Source organism: Notolepis coatsorum (assembly GCF_963971535.1).
Source record: "Notolepis coatsorum genome assembly, chromosome: 12".
NCBI classification, from domain to species: domain Eukaryota; kingdom Metazoa; phylum Chordata; class Actinopteri; order Aulopiformes; family Paralepididae; genus Notolepis; species Notolepis coatsorum.
The window spans coordinates 41,718,940-41,736,484 of NC_140176.1; the positions used below are offsets into that span (position 1 = coordinate 41,718,940).

Genomic DNA, 17,545 nt, shown 5'->3' on the forward strand with positions numbered 1-17,545 from the left:
TGGTGTGGGAGGAAAACAAGTGTACCCGGAGAAAAACCCCACACGGACACGGAGAGAACATGCAAACACTGTCATCATGTTGATTGTATATACAAGTATATGGTCCAGTTAGTTTCTACCCTTTTAGAGCGATTGACGATTACACGTCTTAAACACGGTGGTGTTTCCAGTCGTGGTTATGAGCGTGTGCTGTGAACCCACGGTTTTGTTTGTGATAATGGTGGAGTGTTATCTTGAGCTTAAGATTGAGAAGTTTTAAACCGTGACGAGTTTTGGATGAAAGCGAAGGAGATTATGTTACATTCTCAGATAAGATAAGGAGAACTTTATAGTCCCCCGAAGGGGAATTACGGTGTCGAGTGGCATCTGATTGATCCACTCCCCTCTCTCCATTCTCTCTTTCCTTATCCAAACTGATTTTGAAATGCCTTTTTATTTTGCCATAATATCGGGTTCAGTCTACACAGGCTGCCCAGATCTTATCTTTTCATTTGTGTCTAAACATTGGTGTCACTTGACCTCGGAGGTATGTTACATGTTTAGACAGCAATGGAAAGATTTGTATCTCGTAGGAATCTGTAAAAAGCAGCACTGATCTACCGGTCTAATGAGTCCATTCACCTACAGTACCTGGTGCTTTGATATCTGCGAGGGAATGAGGGGAAAGGAGACAAGACAAGGAAGCTATTTCTTACACTGTTTGGAATGCAGCCCCTTTTCCATCGCCTCTTTCCCTGTATTATCCTGGTCCTGTTCCGCTTCCTCTATTGATTTCCCGTCCCTACTGACAACGGAATGATTATCTAACAGCACCCATGAACTGCTTCACTGCAAAATACACATTTGAATCATGTTTTTGTTTTTAAATCCCACATTTGTTGTGCGTTATCGAGCCTCAGTGGCTCAGCTCAATGGGTCTGCAGGTTTTAAATCCTTGTTTGTTGAACTTTTTAATTGTTTGAGAATTAGCTCAACAGTGGACTCGTTCATTTACCCCAACTGTTCTGAATTACAGACCAAAAGTAAAAAAAATATATATTTAAATAAATAAACACCAAATGAATGCTTAATACTTACTTGAATGATTTTGACTTATGGCTTTGAAGTAATACCAGCCACAAGCCACGGACAAGATAAGACGTCATCATGGCGGCGTGTTTATAGTTATTGGCGGTTACATCACATATCGATGATGGATACGAGAGGAGAAAAGCTGCGGTGCATTGAGCCTGAGTGTCAGAGAGCCGTGTGTAACTGTACTGTGGTCTGACTGTACTGTGGTCTGGCTGTACTGTGGTCTGACTGTACTGTGGTCTGACTGTAGCTCTGTGAGAATATCCACCATCCCTGCCTTTGGAACCATTATGGAGACTGTCACACAGAAAGAGGTAGGAGTTACACCACTAAACCTCTCACATGTGCACACACACACACACATGCATACTTACACACACACTCACATACACACACGCATATACACATACATACATACATACATACATACATACATACATACATACATACATACATACATACATACATACACACATACACACATACACACATACACACACACGCACATACATAAGATAAGATATTCCTTTATTGATCCCCTTTGGGAAATTTGGGAATCACAGCAGGAGGGGGGAGGGGAGGTACAGGTATGGGCAGGGTAATGGTAGAAAGACATAAATATAGGCAATACCATAACAATAAAGATATAAATAAACAGTGTAAACAATGTAATTAACTCTGAATATGAGAAAGTATACAGTGTAATCAAAGGTGCAGATGGGGGTCTGTATGCCCCATCAGTTATATCATACGTTACAATAAATATGGGCAATAAAACTCTTAGAATCTGAATATACTATGAGTACGTAAACAGTATACACAGGTGCAGTATACATACTGTAAGGTACCCTAACTGGCATGATGTACGTCATACATTGTGGTCCATACAGGTTACAGTAGGTGATGAGAGTTATACCCTCATCATACACACACACACATAGATTTGAATATATATGAAGTTAGTCTAGAAGTGTAATCTGAATTTCCACTTACTCGTTGTGTCTGTGTGTTTGTGCTTCCAATGCATGTGTCTATCTTTCTGGTGTGTGTATGCTTGCTTGTGTGAATTCATACTGTGTGTGTGCGCGTGCATCCATGATTCTGTGTGTGTGTAGCTGTTAGAGCGTGTGAAGATGCAGCTAGCGTCCTTCTTGGAGGACCCTCAGTACCAGGACCAGCACTCTCTACACATAGAGATCATCAGAACCTTCGGACGGGTCGGACCCAACGCAGAACCTCGCTTCAGAGACGAGTGTGAGTAGTGGACTGGACCAGAGACACACACACACACACACACACACACAAATAAATATACACACACACACATTGGGCGCCCCAGTGGCGAACCACATAGCGAGCTGAGTCGCGGCACGGCCGACCCGGGTTCGATTCCCGGACCCGTCGTTATTTGCCGAATGTCTTCCCCCCACTCTGTCTCCCGTTCCTCCTCTCTCTCTCTCTCTCTACTGGACTGCCCAGTAGTAAAAAGCGATAAACGCTAAAAAATAAATCTTTAAAAAAAAATATATATACACACACACACACACACACACACACACACACACACACATAAACACACACACACACACTTCCTAATGTACACACACACACACACACACTTCCTAATACACACTAAGGTGCCATACAGGTAGACTACTACACACACACACACTCATTGACATTTCCCCGTTTCTTTGTCTGCCCTCCAGTTGTGCTGCCTCACCTCCACAAGCTGGCGCTGGGTAACAACAGCCAATCAGCAGAGAGCAAGAGGATCGACATCGCCACCCAGCTGTTTGAGGCCTACAGCGCCCTCTCTTGCTGCTGTATCCTTTCAAAGGTCATAGGTCAAGGTCAAAAGGTCTCCACCCAGGAGACTTAAGTCTCATACTGCATACTATACAGTAGTCGTTTTCACTGTAAGGAGACGCGTAACAATGAGGTTTAATACAAGTGAACACTTGAACTCAATAAGCTGTGCATCTGTTCTGATTCCATCCACGGTGAGGACCATGTAGACTCAACCATTAAACCATGCGATTCACTCTACATGGTCCTCATTTCATCTCTAAAGGTTTTGGGAAGCTTTTAACTATATTGGTCAGCATTTCTCATTTAAAGAAGTCCTATTTTATACCTTTCCAACATCCTTGTTTAAAAGTAAATGATTCAGATTCAGATTCCTTTATTGAGCCATTTGTGTAAAAACTAAGGCTGTCAAATATATCGCGTTAATATCGCGTTAACTCCCGATTCTATTAATGCCACTAATTTTTTTAACTCAAGATTAACTAAAAAAAAAAAAAAATGTTTTTACTAGACTTCACTCCGGTGTATTATTGATGCTCTCATTGATACTATGTTTGTTTCTGAAGTGTGTGTGTGTGTGTGTGTGTGTGTGTGTGTGTGTGTGTGTGTGTGTGTGTGTGTGTGTGTGTGTGTGTGTGTGTGTGTGTGTGTGTGTGTGTGTGTGTGTGTGTGTGTGTGTGTGTGTGTGTGTGTGTGTGTGTGTGTGTGTGTGTGTGTGTGTGTGTGTGTGAGATATAGAGAGAGAGGGGGGTGAGAGAGATGAGGAAGGGGCAAAAGAGAAAAAGATCTGGGAGAGTGTGTGTGTGAGGGAGAGAGGGGGGTGTGTAATTAATCAGCCCTTGTGTGTGTGAATGTAACAAGTTCCTAACGTTTTCTTTCCCCTATTATTTCATGCACACTTTATTCATTGTTTTAAATTATTATTTTCTTTTAAGTTATTTTGTGCATCACTCTGTTTTGAATTTGATGCAAATTTGCAATGCATGAGGGTCATCCTTTTGTGTTAAATGGCTGCATAAAGCAAGCATTTGTTGACTCGCATGTTGATAAGAGTATTAAAACTTGGAACTTGAAAAAGATCTGTTTAAGGTAAAAAAGAAATTAAAAATAAAAATGCGATTAATTTGCGATTAATCACGAGTTAACTATGGACAATCATGCGATTAATCGAGTTAAATATTTTAATCGTTTGACAGCACTAGTAAAAACACATTGGTAATTGTTGCAGCAATACAGTGTATGCATTTTCTTTTCTTTTTTCACAGTAAACTACACCAACACAGACACATGACAAGAAACGAAACAGTGCAGTGGGGGATTAATCAATAAATACATATATATATATAAAGTGAAGAGTGCAGAGTTCCAGTACGGACTAGTGCAGTGCAGTCAGTGTCATTGTGCCAGTGTCACTTGGGGGCAGAGGGGGGGGGGGGGGGGGGACCTGAGGCATTGATTAGCCTGGCGGCTGAGGGGAAGAAGCTCAGTCTGTGTCGAGCTTTTACAGCCTTTGGGATCCTCAGCCTGATAATGGTGCGGCTGGGTAGCGCAGTGGACTAAGCACTCGCCTACCACTGCAGAGACTCTGGGATCGAATCCAGCTGTCAGCGGTACCTCCGGCTTGGTCAGTCGTCCCTACTAACACAATTGGCAGTGTTAGCGGGTGGGAAGCCGGTGGGGTATGTGTCCTGGTCGTTGTAAACTGCGACTCCTACTGGTCGGTCGGGGGACCTGTTCAGCAGGGAGGGGATCTGGGGGAGATAGCATGAACCTCAGCACGTGTTACGTTCCCCCAGTGAGACTCCTCACTGTCAGGTGAAAAGAAGCGGCTGGCGACTCCACATGTATCGGAGGAGGCATGTGGTAGTTCTACACCCTCCCCAGGCCGACAGTGGGGCAATGTGCGCAACGGCCAGGAAGGGAATTTGCATAACGACTCAATTGGGATGGGTGAAAAATACAGAAAGCCCAAAAATAAATAGAATACATTTTTTTTAAAGGAAATGATAATAAAATATATTTAGCTCAAGGCAAATTGAACTTCGTGGGACTTGTTCATCTCCGATTGGAGACAGACTTTTGACCCCGGGAATCCATCTCACGCATGTGTCCTGTAACGATGTCTTTCCAAGGGCCTTACTGGAAGTCTATCTGGAGATTGGCCGGTCTCCACCAGAGGGTTATTTTTCTGCTGCTGTAACGATGAGTCAGAGCAGGATCTTTAGAATAACAGTCAACCACCAGCTACAATGACATGTGTCCAAAGGACCAGCAGCTGCCGTGTGTGTGTGTGTGTGTGTGTGTGTGTGTGTGTGTGTGTGTGTGTGTGTGCGTGCGTGTGTACCCCTTTGTGTGCATATGTGCATGCCTATCCCTTTGTGTGCATATGTGCATGCCTATATTTATGTGCAGCTATGTATAGTATAATATACATAGCAATTATATAATGTATATATATGTGTCGACATTAGTGTGTGTGGCAGTGCTGGCATTGTGTACACTACACATGTCAAGAGTATTTTTGGTATCTCTTGTACAGTACTTTTGATAAGTGTGTGACCGAGAGAGCTGGTACAGTTCTCAATTTGTGGTGTGTGCGTACATGTGTGTGAGCATGCTTGCGTGCGTGTGTGTGTGGGCAATGTTTGCCTGTGCTGCTGGCGGAGGCAGAAAGGGAAAATATGGAGCCTTCATTTTGGGGCCAGAGGTAATTACAGGGTTGGTTAGCAGAGGAAAGGATGAGAGAGAGAGAGAGAGAGAGAGAGAGAGAGAGAGAGAGGGGTACATGGAGGAAAAATTAATGCTGCTGGCGCTAAATCTCTTTCTCTCTCTCCCTCTTCCTCCCTTTCTTTCTCCTAAAAGAGAGTGATTGAAAGTATGTTCCCAGAATGGGGTGGAGTTACTTCTCTATGACCTCCTGAACCTTTTCCTCAGTGACCCCTGTGCCTCCAGACGCTCGCTCTCTCTCTCTCTCTCTCTCTCTCTCTCTCTCTCTCTCTCTCTCTCTCTCTCTCTCTCTCTCTCTCTCTCTCTCTCTCTCTCTCCTTCCTCTCTCTCTCTCACACTCGCATACATACAGTAGCTGGTGTGAGGTCTGTGCTTTCACACACACACGTTCTCTCTCTCTCTCTCTCTCTCTCTCTCTCTCTCTCTCTCTCTCTCTCTCTCTCTCTCTCTCTCACTCACACACAGCTGTGGGTCTTTGTCAGGCTGTGATTTAACCTTCTTCAGGCTGTTCTTGAGGTAAAGACCTGATGTCAGCATGCCCCCCCCCCCCACACCCTCAGTGGCTAATACATCCCACTGCACACAGCTTTATGACATTCTAAATTCATATTCTTAAAAATATCAGCCATGCAAGGCGGCTACGTGGCGTAGTGGGCAAGGCGCTCGCCACGAATGACGGAGACGCTGGGCTTGCCTGTTCGAGCCCAGCGCTCCACATTGCTTTCAGTTTAGCTGGCCGTCCATACTAATACACATTGGCCGTATTAGGGGGTGGGAAACTGATGGGTGGGGATCGGGCGTTGTGGACAGCGACTCCTACAGGTCGGTTGGTGCGCCTGCGCAGTAGAATCAGGAAGTGTCGGGGGCAGCGTGAGCCTCCCACGCGTTACTCCTCGCCACTGAGAGATCGAGCTGCGCAGGTGAAAAGATGCGACTGCTGTTACCTCAAGTACCGGAGGGGACTTGTGCTATGTATGACTTAGTCCACATTGCAGCCGGCTTGTGGGAGGCAAGAAACAGCGTTCGTGACAGGGGAGGGTTGAATTGGATGATAAGAAATTGGGATGGGAGAAAATATAGAAAAATGGGAGAAAAAGTGGATCAAAAAAATAATATCAGCCATGCTGCTTTGTATAGCCTTACTGGCGGTGATAGGGGCGACAGTGGTTCAGGAGGTAGAGTGGTCGTCTGGTAATCTGACGTTTCCCAGTTCGATTCCGGCTCCTCCTGGTACCGTGTCAAAGTGTCCTTGAGCAAAGACACTTAACCCCTAATTGCGCCTGATGAGCAGGTCGGCACCTTGCATGGTCACCTCCCCAATCAGTGAGTGAAGGGGTGAATATGTGATTGAAGGGGTGAATGTGTGAGTGAATGGGTGAATGTGTGGGTGAATATGTGAGTGAATGGGTGAATGTGTGAGTGAATGGGTGAATGTGTGAGTGAATGTGTGAGTGAATGGGTGAGTGAATGGGTGAGTGAATGGGTGAGTGAATGGGTGAATGTGAGGCATAAGTTGTAAAGAGACACTTTTCTTTCATTTATACACACTTGATGGTAAAAATCTGAATCCAGGAAAGAAACTAATACTAATGAAGATTGTATTGGGTCCTATTGTTAATTGACCCAACAAACTGAGCCAAATAGAAATATTAATGGCTGAGAATTTCATAGATACCCATAACAAACAGAATATAATCATAGTTGAAAAAGGTTGAGAACCACTGGTCTAGTCAGATGTTACATGTAAACTTTGACATTGGTCGTTGGGGTTTCAACCTTGTCTATTATCGCACTTTATATCTCAAACCCGCCTTTTCTTGATCCTCCAATTATAGCTGTCGCTTCCCTCTGACAAAAACGGAAGTTTGTGACATGACAAGACTACATGACATGAACGCAGCCCGGGATTGGGAAATGCGGGTAGACCTCAGCCAGAGGCTTACCTTCCCACCCGAAATTACGGCGACCAACCTGCGCCCAGACCTGGTCCTCTGGTCCAAATCTTGCCGGCGTGTCTTCATCGTTGAGCTGACGGTCCCATGGGAGGAAGCCAGCGATGAGGCATTCGAACGGAAGAGGCTGCGATATGCCAACTTAGCAGCTGAAGCGGAGGGGCGGGGCTGGAACGTGAAGGTGTGGCCAGTGGAGGTGGGCTGCAGAGGCTTTGTAGCCAGTTCCACCACAAGGCTCCTGGAGGAAGTAGGGATTAGAGGACAGGCCCAACGGAAGGTAATCAAAGAACTTGCCACTGCAGCAGAACGGAGCAGTCACTGGCTGTGGCTAAAACGTAGAGACGCATCATGGGCTGCTAAATGAACACGTGGTGCCACCATGCGACACACACCCAGGCCTGATCAGCCTGTGGTGGGCCAACCTCGGCAGAGGGTGTATTGTGATAAATGGCCGAAGCACCCAATGAGGTCGGGGAACACAACTGAAGATGTGTCGTACTGGTGGCACCACGTGATCATTGCCAAATTCCACCCCACCCAAGAGGATATCTCCAACCTCATTCAATTGTTGTGCTGAATATTTAGGGATCTTTAACAACTAGTCCTATTAAAAATCCTGACAAAAACGGAAGTTTGTGACATGACAAGACTACATGACATGGACTTCAGACGGGTGACAAACGGCTGAAAATAAAACCCACGTGGTTTTCATGCTTGATTCCTCCCAGTAACAGTACAGTTGAACTCTGTCAGTGGTTGGTTGTCCAAGTCCTTGACTTCCTGTGCGCAGTCATTTCTGAGGAGCTGATGGTCAACCACTTCCTGCCCGGCCTTAGGTGTCTTCGGGCAGACATGGAGCAGCTGTCTCCTGAGCACGAGGTAGGGACACACACACGTACATTCACACACACACACACACACGCACACGCACACACACACACACACACACATGGGATCGACTGTAGACTCACTCACACATACATTCACACACGCTCACAAATGGGATTTTATCCACATACTCATACACTGATGACATTAGCAGACACACACGTCACGGACAGTCGGACTTTCTGACACAAAAGAGATCTCACTTATTTATTCACCCACTTACGGTGTAGACAGACACACACATACACATCTCCTATATATAAACATCAATGGCATAGACAGACACACACACATATATATATATGTGTTTTGCAGGCTACTCTGAAAGCATAGTTTTGCAAGCTACCAATTACTTCATACTAGAAGAAGTTTAACTCCAGCAAAGCTACCCCTCAACAGAAATATAGTGTGGTTAAATTGGTTTGGTTAAGTACTTTATAAAAGAAATGATCAAATCTACATATGAAATGTAATACCAAATTATTCAATATTATATGCAGTGAGTCACATGACTGTATAATATATACCATTCAACTTTGTTTGAACAGAAGTGAAACAAAACCAAATAACTATATCTGGGTTCATTTCAAAGTCAACTTCCTGTTTGTAACTTCCTGTGAGCTTTGCACAATCTGTTAGCCATCAACAAATCTGTTGGACTCGCACCTTTTTAGACCATTTACCAACATGATAACAACTGATGGTCTGAACGACAGTCGGTTTAGTTGTCAGAGTAGAATCTCTTCTTTATGATGCATGATGAGCCGTCTCTTCTGGTTCCTTCCTTTTATAGACATCAAATAGTTTGCAGTTCCAGTAATTAAGTACACCTCAAAATAGCTAAAGCGTAACTTAAAGGAAAACTCCAACATTTTGGGAAATTAGCTTATTTGGCATCTACCCTGGAGTTAGACAAGAAGATACATACCCTTTTTCTTCTCTGTGCATGCAGTAGGAGTAGAAAGACACGCACCGTTAGCCTAGCTTAGCGTCAGTCACTGGAAGTAGGTTCCTCCATTAGCCTAGTTCCCAACATCTTCCTACTCCTACTGCATGCACAGAGAAGAAAAAGGTATGCATCTTCTTGTCTAACTCCAGGGTAGATGGCAAATAAGCAAATTTCCCAAAATGTTGGAGTTTTCCTTTAATAACTACAATCACTATTTAAATGTGAACTACCAGCAAGCTACTGTAAAATGTAGTTAAATTAATTTCCGACTTCAAGCAGTTCACCTAACTGTTGGACTCCCACTTAGGGCTGCGAGATCTCTTCTGGCTTTGGGCTGCCGCTGCTTAGTCATGCTCTGATGGTCTGCTTTCCTTGGTGATGCTGTTCCGGTCATTTGTGCATTAATGCATATTGCAAGATTAATGTTTTTTTTTTAAGTTTCAGCACACACACACACATGATCATCTCATGTACATATTCCCACATTGACAGTACCTGTATATAGAGATAGACAAACTCCAGTCGAGTCCTGAGATTCAGGTGGGGGAGTTTTGCAAGTATCAAACTTTGAGATACAAAATATCTAGAGATCAAAAGTAGGCCTTGAGATAATGAGATAAAGACAATGTCTCTCTCCCTCTCTCTCTCTCTCCCCCATCCCTCCCTCCCTATTAGACTTGTTATCTCTCTCTCTCTCTTGTCAGAAAACACACATGCGCCATATCTATGTGTCAGACTATGTGTGATTAGTTTTCACATGAGTCTCATCCCACGGCAACTAAAGATCAGCCGGTTCCCTGTTTCCTATCCCTCTCGTCTTGTGTTATGTCTCTCCCACAGAGGACCGCGTTGGGGGTAAATTATCACCAGCCACACAAGCCAATCGGTGGTCAGCAGTGTCTGCGGCGGCAAGGCTACAGTGAGCATGGGTCACGTAGAGTGGATCTGTGGCAGAATCTATTAATATTGTGAATCATGACACGCAATTTAGTAAACGTTCTCTACAAAATTATTTCTGAAATATTTGAGAATGTCAAATGAAAAATGTTTCAGTTTGTTGCTGTAAGTGGTATTTTCTTTTGTTAAAATAAGTGTTAAATAGCTCTACATTCTGACAGCCATCACTGATATAGTGTGTTTGGTCAGTAACATAGGTCTCCCATTTCCTCCGCCCTGCAGTAAACACAAAATAAATCTTCTGGTATCCCACTTTATCCAATCAGGAGAGAAACCCCTAGATATTTTTACTTATTTCAAGAGATCTAGCTAGATCTAGAGATTTAGCTTACTGCACTGGCAGAAAATGTTTATTGTTTCAAGCACATAATTGCTTAAAACTCATTTGCATTTCTCTCTCCTGATAAAGTGGGAATGGATACCAGGAAATGTATTTTCTCTTTGCTGCAGAGTGGAGGGACTGGGAGACCCATGTTACTGACCAGACACTATATCAGTGATGGCTTTGGGAATGTAGCGTTATTACTTTTAAGTTTTAACACGTAGACCACTAATTTTAACAAAGAAAAATCCACTTACAGCACCTTTTAAGACACCTGCAGTCCAACAAGATGAAGATCAGTTGGATTATCTCATGGGATTTCACTGCCCAGTCAGTTTGTGATGCGAGGCTTGTGGAGAGGTGCTGTAGGAGGCTATTCTCTCTGCGTGTGGGACACAAACTCCATAGAAACATCCTGGGGGGTTCACTCCCAGCATCCCCAGAATACAGGCTGTTTTCTGAGCTTGGTACAGTATGTTTGCTCTAGTGTCGACGCATGCCAGTCTGCCTCCTCTTCCAGTGTGTCCCAGGGGTTACCGTACTATGAGTGGGTACATTCTAAATGACTGTGGCCGCAGTGGGGATCGAACCCCTAACCCTGTCATCCTCTACCGACCCACTCAGCTACACAGGACCACATCTGGCTTCACATTATGTTCATCCATGTTTCAACCAAAAGGCCTTCCTCGATGATGATGATGATGATGATGATGATGATGGTCATGATATCAATATCTCACCACAACCTTCACCTGTGGTTTTTCAGGTGATCCTGAGTTCTATGATCAAAGAGTGTGAGATCAAGGTGGAGAACAGAGGCATTGGAGACGCACAGGGGTGAGTACACACACTCTGTAAATACACACACTCTGCAAATACACACACTCTGCAAATACTAGCGCTGACCCCTATTAGTCGAATAGTCGACTAATCGGTCGAAAGGAGCCGTAGTCGACTGCCAACCTCTTAGTTGAAAAAGAAAATATTATAATAATTCTTTATTTTATTTTTTTATCATTCTTTCCAAAAGAAAAGAGGCATAGAAGCATGGCTAACGCTAATGGCACGCATACCAGAGGCTAACTGCCTAAGAAAACAGGCACAGAGGCACTGAAAGAGGATTTCACCCATCTACTCACCCATCATGAACACACTAGACAAAAATCAAGATGTATCCATCAGTGGACCAATTGCATGCTTTTGCAGAGGACAAGAAGCCTTCAGTCGACTCCTTCAGACATTAAGCACCCCCCACACCCCAAATGGAATGATAAAAACATATATATATTATACTTTTTTTTATTTTATTTTTATAAAATGTTGGCCAATCATAGTCGACTATCCAAATCCTTAGTCGGGGACAGCCCTAGTAAATACACACATACACACACTCTGTAAATACACACACACACACTGCATGTAAATACACACATACACATATTCTGCATGTAAATACACACACACTCTGCATGTAAATACACACATACACACACACACACACGCATACACACACTCTGCATACACACACACTATGTATTGTAAATATACTGTATACACACACTGCATGTAAATTCACACATACACACTGCATGTAAAAGGAAACACACACACTGTAAATACACACATACTTTGCATGTAGATACACACATACATGCACTCTGCATGTAAATACACACACACTTACACACACACACTCTGCCTGTAAATAAAAAAATTTTTAAATATCCTGCTAACTTGGATAAAAGTTCGGATACAACTTTGATAAAAGCGTCAGCTAAATGACAAAATGTAAATGTAAATACACACCTACTGCCTGTAAATACACATACATACATACATACATGCATACATGCATACATACATACATACATACATACATACATACATACACACACACACACACACACACACACACACACACACACACTCTGCCTGTAAATACACACACACACACACACTCTGCCTGTAAATACACACTTGGATAAAAGTTCGGATAAAACTTTGATAAAAGCGTCAGCTAAATGACAAAATGTAAATGTAAATACACACCTACTGCCTGTAAATACACATACATACATACATACATGCATACATACATACATACATACATACATACATACATACATACATACATACATACATACATACATACATACATACATACATACATACATACACACACACACACACACACACACACACACACACACACACTCTGCCTGTAAATACACACACACACACTCTGCCTGTAAATACACACTTGGATAAAAGTTCGGATAAAACTTTGATAAAAGCGTCAGCTAAATGACAAAATGTAAATGTAAATACACACCTACTGCCTGTAAATACACATACATACATACATACATACATACATACATACATACATGCATGCATGCATACATACATACATACATACATACATACATACATACATACATACATACATACATACATACATACATACATACATACATACACACACACACACACACACACACACACACACACTCTGCCTGTAAATACACACACACACACTCTGCCTGTAAATACACACTTGGATAAAAGTTCGGATAAAACTTTGATAAAAGCGTCAGCTAAATGACAAAATGTAAATGTAAATACACACCTACTGCCTGTAAATACACATACATACATACATACATACATACATACATACATACATACATACATACATACATACATGCATGCATGCATGCATGCATGCATACATACATACATACATACATACATACATACATACATACATACATACATACATACATACATACATACATACATACATACATACATACATACATACATACATACATACATACACACACACACACACACATACACACACTCTGCCTGTAAATACACACACACACACTCTGCCTGTAAATACACACACACACACACTCTGCCTGTAAATACACACACACACACTCTGCCTGTAAATACACACACACACACTCTGCCTGTAAATACACACACACACACACACACACACACACTCTGCCTGTAAATACACACACACTCTGCCTGTAAATACACACACACACACACACTCTGCCTGTAAATACACAGACACACACACACACACTCTGCCTGTAAATACACACACACTCTGCCTGTAAATACACACACACACACACACTCTGCCTGTAAATACACACACACACACACACACACACACACACACACACACTCTGCCTGTAAATACACACACACACTCTGCCTGTAAATACACACACACACACACTCTGCCTGTAAATACACACACACACACACACACACTCTGCCTGTAAATACACACACACACACACTCTGCCTGTAAATACACACACACACACACTCTGCCTGTAAATACACACACACACACACACACACACACACACACACACACACACTCTGCCTGTAAATACACACACACACACACTCTGCCTGTAAATACACACACACACACTCTGCCTGTAAATACACACACACACACTCTGCCTGTAAATACACACACACACACCAGGCTTTCATTGCTCTAGTGACGTGGATAACAAATGGACAAAAAGTAGTTCCTTTTGTGTGGGAGACCAGAACAGACACACAGGAGCAGGGAGGAGGGAGGAGGGATGAGCGGGGGAGGATGAGCAGGGAGAGTAAAGGAGGGGAGAGAAGCAGCAGATAAAAGAGGAGAAAGGGGAGGACAGACAGAAGGAAATGAGAGGACGTGGACAGGAGGAGGAGGAGGAGGAGGAGAAGGAATGAAAGCGGCCAAGACAACAGTGTTGAGGCTGGGCCCATAATGTTTCATAAAGTAGTCCTCTGGGAGGAGGAGGAAAGGAGACATGGCTCACAGTCAGTGTTGGAACTGGGCCCATAATGTTGGTTCATAAAGGAGACATGGCTCAGTGTTGGAACTGGGTCCATAATGTTGGTTCATAAAGGAGACATGGCTCAGTGTTGGAACTGGGTCCATAATGTTGGTTCTTACAGGAGTCCTCTGGGAGGAGGAGGAAAGGACACATGGCTCACAGTCAGTGTTGGTACTGGGCCCATAATGTTGGTTCTTACAGGAGTCATCTGGGAGGAGGAGGAAAGGAGACATGGCTCACAGTCAGTGTTGGTACTGGGCCCATAATGTTGGTTCTTACAGGAGTCATCTGGGAGGAGGAGGAAAGGAGACATGGCTCACAGTCAGTGTTGGAACTGGGCCCATAATGTTGGTTCATAAAGGAGACATGGCTCAGTGTTGGAACTGGGTCCATAATGTTGGTTCTTACAGGAGTCCTCTGGGAGGAGGAGGAAAGGACACATGGCTCACAGTCAGTGTTGGTACTGGGCCCATACAGTGGTTCTTACAGGAGTCCTCTGGGAGGAGGAGGAAAGGACACATGGCTCACAGTCAGTGTTGGTACTGGGCCCATAATGTTGGTTCTTACAGGAGTCCTCTGGGAGGAGGAGGAAATGAGACATGGCTCACAGTCAGTGTTGGTACTGGGCCCATACTGTTGCCGTGTCCCAGAGAGCCCAGGAGTGCCTGGAAATGTAAACACTAGTTTTCCAGTCGTGGAACATAAAACTTAATTTGGTCGATAATGTCTCGGAAATGTATTTAAAATGACGATTTGAGAAGAGTCTGTGTTGGTTTATGAAGGAGTACAATACGGGAATGATAATTAATAGTTTTGGGATTCGGCCCATGAAGGAACACAGTGTACTTAACTGTTATGTTAAATTGTACCTTTATTAAGCCCCTCCGGGAAGTCGCTCCTCTGCATTTGACCCATCCTAACTATTTAGGAGCAGTGGGCAGCCACACATCGGGCGGCACCCTGGAGACCGCCTCCCGTTGTAACCAGTTCTAATGCCAGTCCCTCTGTCAAGGGCGACGGCAGGAAACCTAGCATGTATGTCTTTGGTGTGGGAGGAAACCACCAGAGTACCCGGAGGAAACCCGCACAGACATGGGGGGAGAAACATGCAAACTCCACACAGAAAGGCAGTGAGGCACCCTGCTGGTCAAACTCCTTCCTGCTGTGAGGCAACAGTGCTAACCACTGCGAGGGAGAAAGTCGGGAGGTGGTCAGCGCGGTGCGTGATGGAAGCGCGAAGTCGGAAGGTGGTCGGCGCAGTGTGTTCTCCAGATCGCATTATCGTAAAAGTGAACTTGAACTTGATCTGCAACCTAGGAGTTGCAGATCAAATGTGAATTGAGATACAGCGATTGCATATCCTATTTGTTGCCTAAAATGTGTTTTATTAGAGACCGTTTATGAGCAAGCCGCCATGCTTTTTCATAGGTTTTACATGAGAACACAGACCACCCGTTGTAACAACGCCCAGCGTTTGAGGTCAGCGTTCCACCCAGCGTCTTGGCCGGAATAGGTGAAAATGGCCCGCAGAGGAAGGGAGCCGATAAACAGTGTTGGGACGTGGCCCATACAGTGTGTGTTTACTCCCCCCGGAGGATGGAACAGACTTGTGAGGTTTCAAACGGTTGGAGACGGCACCCACTATGTGGGTATCTTCAGAGAGAAAGAGGGAGGGGGGGGGGGGGGGGGGGGGGGGAGTAGAGAGGAGGAGAAGCGGTTTTGGTGAAGTTATTAAGAGTTGGGACACAGGCACACAGCCCATAATGTGGGTGTCTTTTAGAAGATGTTGCCCCATCTTGCGAACATGTGTCGCTGCTGGCTCGTTAAAATGCGAAGTGTACATCTGTGTCAGTTTGTGTGTGTGTGTGCGCGTGTGTGTGTGTGTCGCGTGACAGGCATGTTTCTGTGTGTGTTCCCCACATGTTAGGGACTCTTAAGGTTAGACTGTTCGCTCCTGCCCAGTGATTTTCAGCCTCTCTCTCATTTTTGGTTTTTCGACTCCTTCTCTTGGCGGAGTTGATTGATAACTCGGGAGCTTTTTTTTCCATTAAAGCGCGGCATGTTGCGACCGAACGTTCGAGGGATGTGGAACTCGTTTACGACAGGGGTGTGGAATTAGCTGCGATTCCATTTTTGCCTTCCCAAAGCGAGGAGTTGTCGTCGCCAGGGCAACATATCTCAGCTTCCAACCGCATGGGATTTATCACGTGATGCGTACAATAGTTCTGTCAGCGTTCTGTCAGACGTATTAGGAACTTTTGTGGCCTTGCTGGTGTTATTGACATAACTCTGGTTTTCCACAGCCACAGTGAGAGCAGTTGTTTTTAGCGTATGTAGATTCCAGAAGATGTCTGAATTTATCCTGTTAAGCCCTAAGATAAGATAAGATAAGATATTCCTTTATTAATCCCCTTGGGGAAATTCCAGTGACACACACATACAGCTCATTGTCTCATTAATAACAACATATCACAATCATTACATTTTTACAGTAACAACGGCACAACATAAATTCACACAGACATGTACATTTGTTGACACATGTCATCTACAGAATGCCTGAGACGCCATATGCGATAGTCGGCTGCAACAACAACAAAGTGTCTGAAACAAAGTGTCGTCGCGCCAGGTGGCGGGAGAGAGGGCGGAAAAGATTGTCCAGAGGGAGGGGGCATGGACTGGGGGATAGGACTTTGGTGATGAAACAGTCTTAGGCCCCCCCCCCTCCAGCACGCATACTAGTTGGCTGCCGTCATAGGGCCCTAGCCCTATTTTCTGAAAATCCGTCTAAAAGTTCATACCCAAGTAAATGGAAGATTTCTCCAAAGCATGTTCTTGGTATAGGGACATCTATGGATCTCAGGGAATGTATTCCCAGTGTCAGAAATAGTGTCTGTTACTAGGCTTGAGTAAATTGTGATGAAACAAAGGAGACTATAAATTATGATTTTTATTCCAACGCTCATTGAAAGCTCTGGATGTTCTTTTCAAAATG

At 44.1% G+C, this 17,545-nt stretch overlaps 1 protein-coding gene across 1 annotated transcript in view; it reads left to right on the forward strand.

The window, feature by feature from the left end:
• The window catches only part of relch (RAB11 binding and LisH domain, coiled-coil and HEAT repeat containing), a 131,862-nt gene that overhangs the window by 103,607 nt on the left and 10,710 nt on the right, over window positions 1-17,545 (forward strand). The window contains 5 exon segments of the mRNA XM_084326456.1: window positions 1,325-1,388; window positions 2,190-2,328; window positions 2,784-2,900; window positions 8,353-8,441; window positions 11,445-11,515. Of these exon segments, the coding sequence (XP_084182582.1) occupies window positions 1,325-1,388; window positions 2,190-2,328; window positions 2,784-2,900; window positions 8,353-8,441; window positions 11,445-11,515 (480 nt within the window).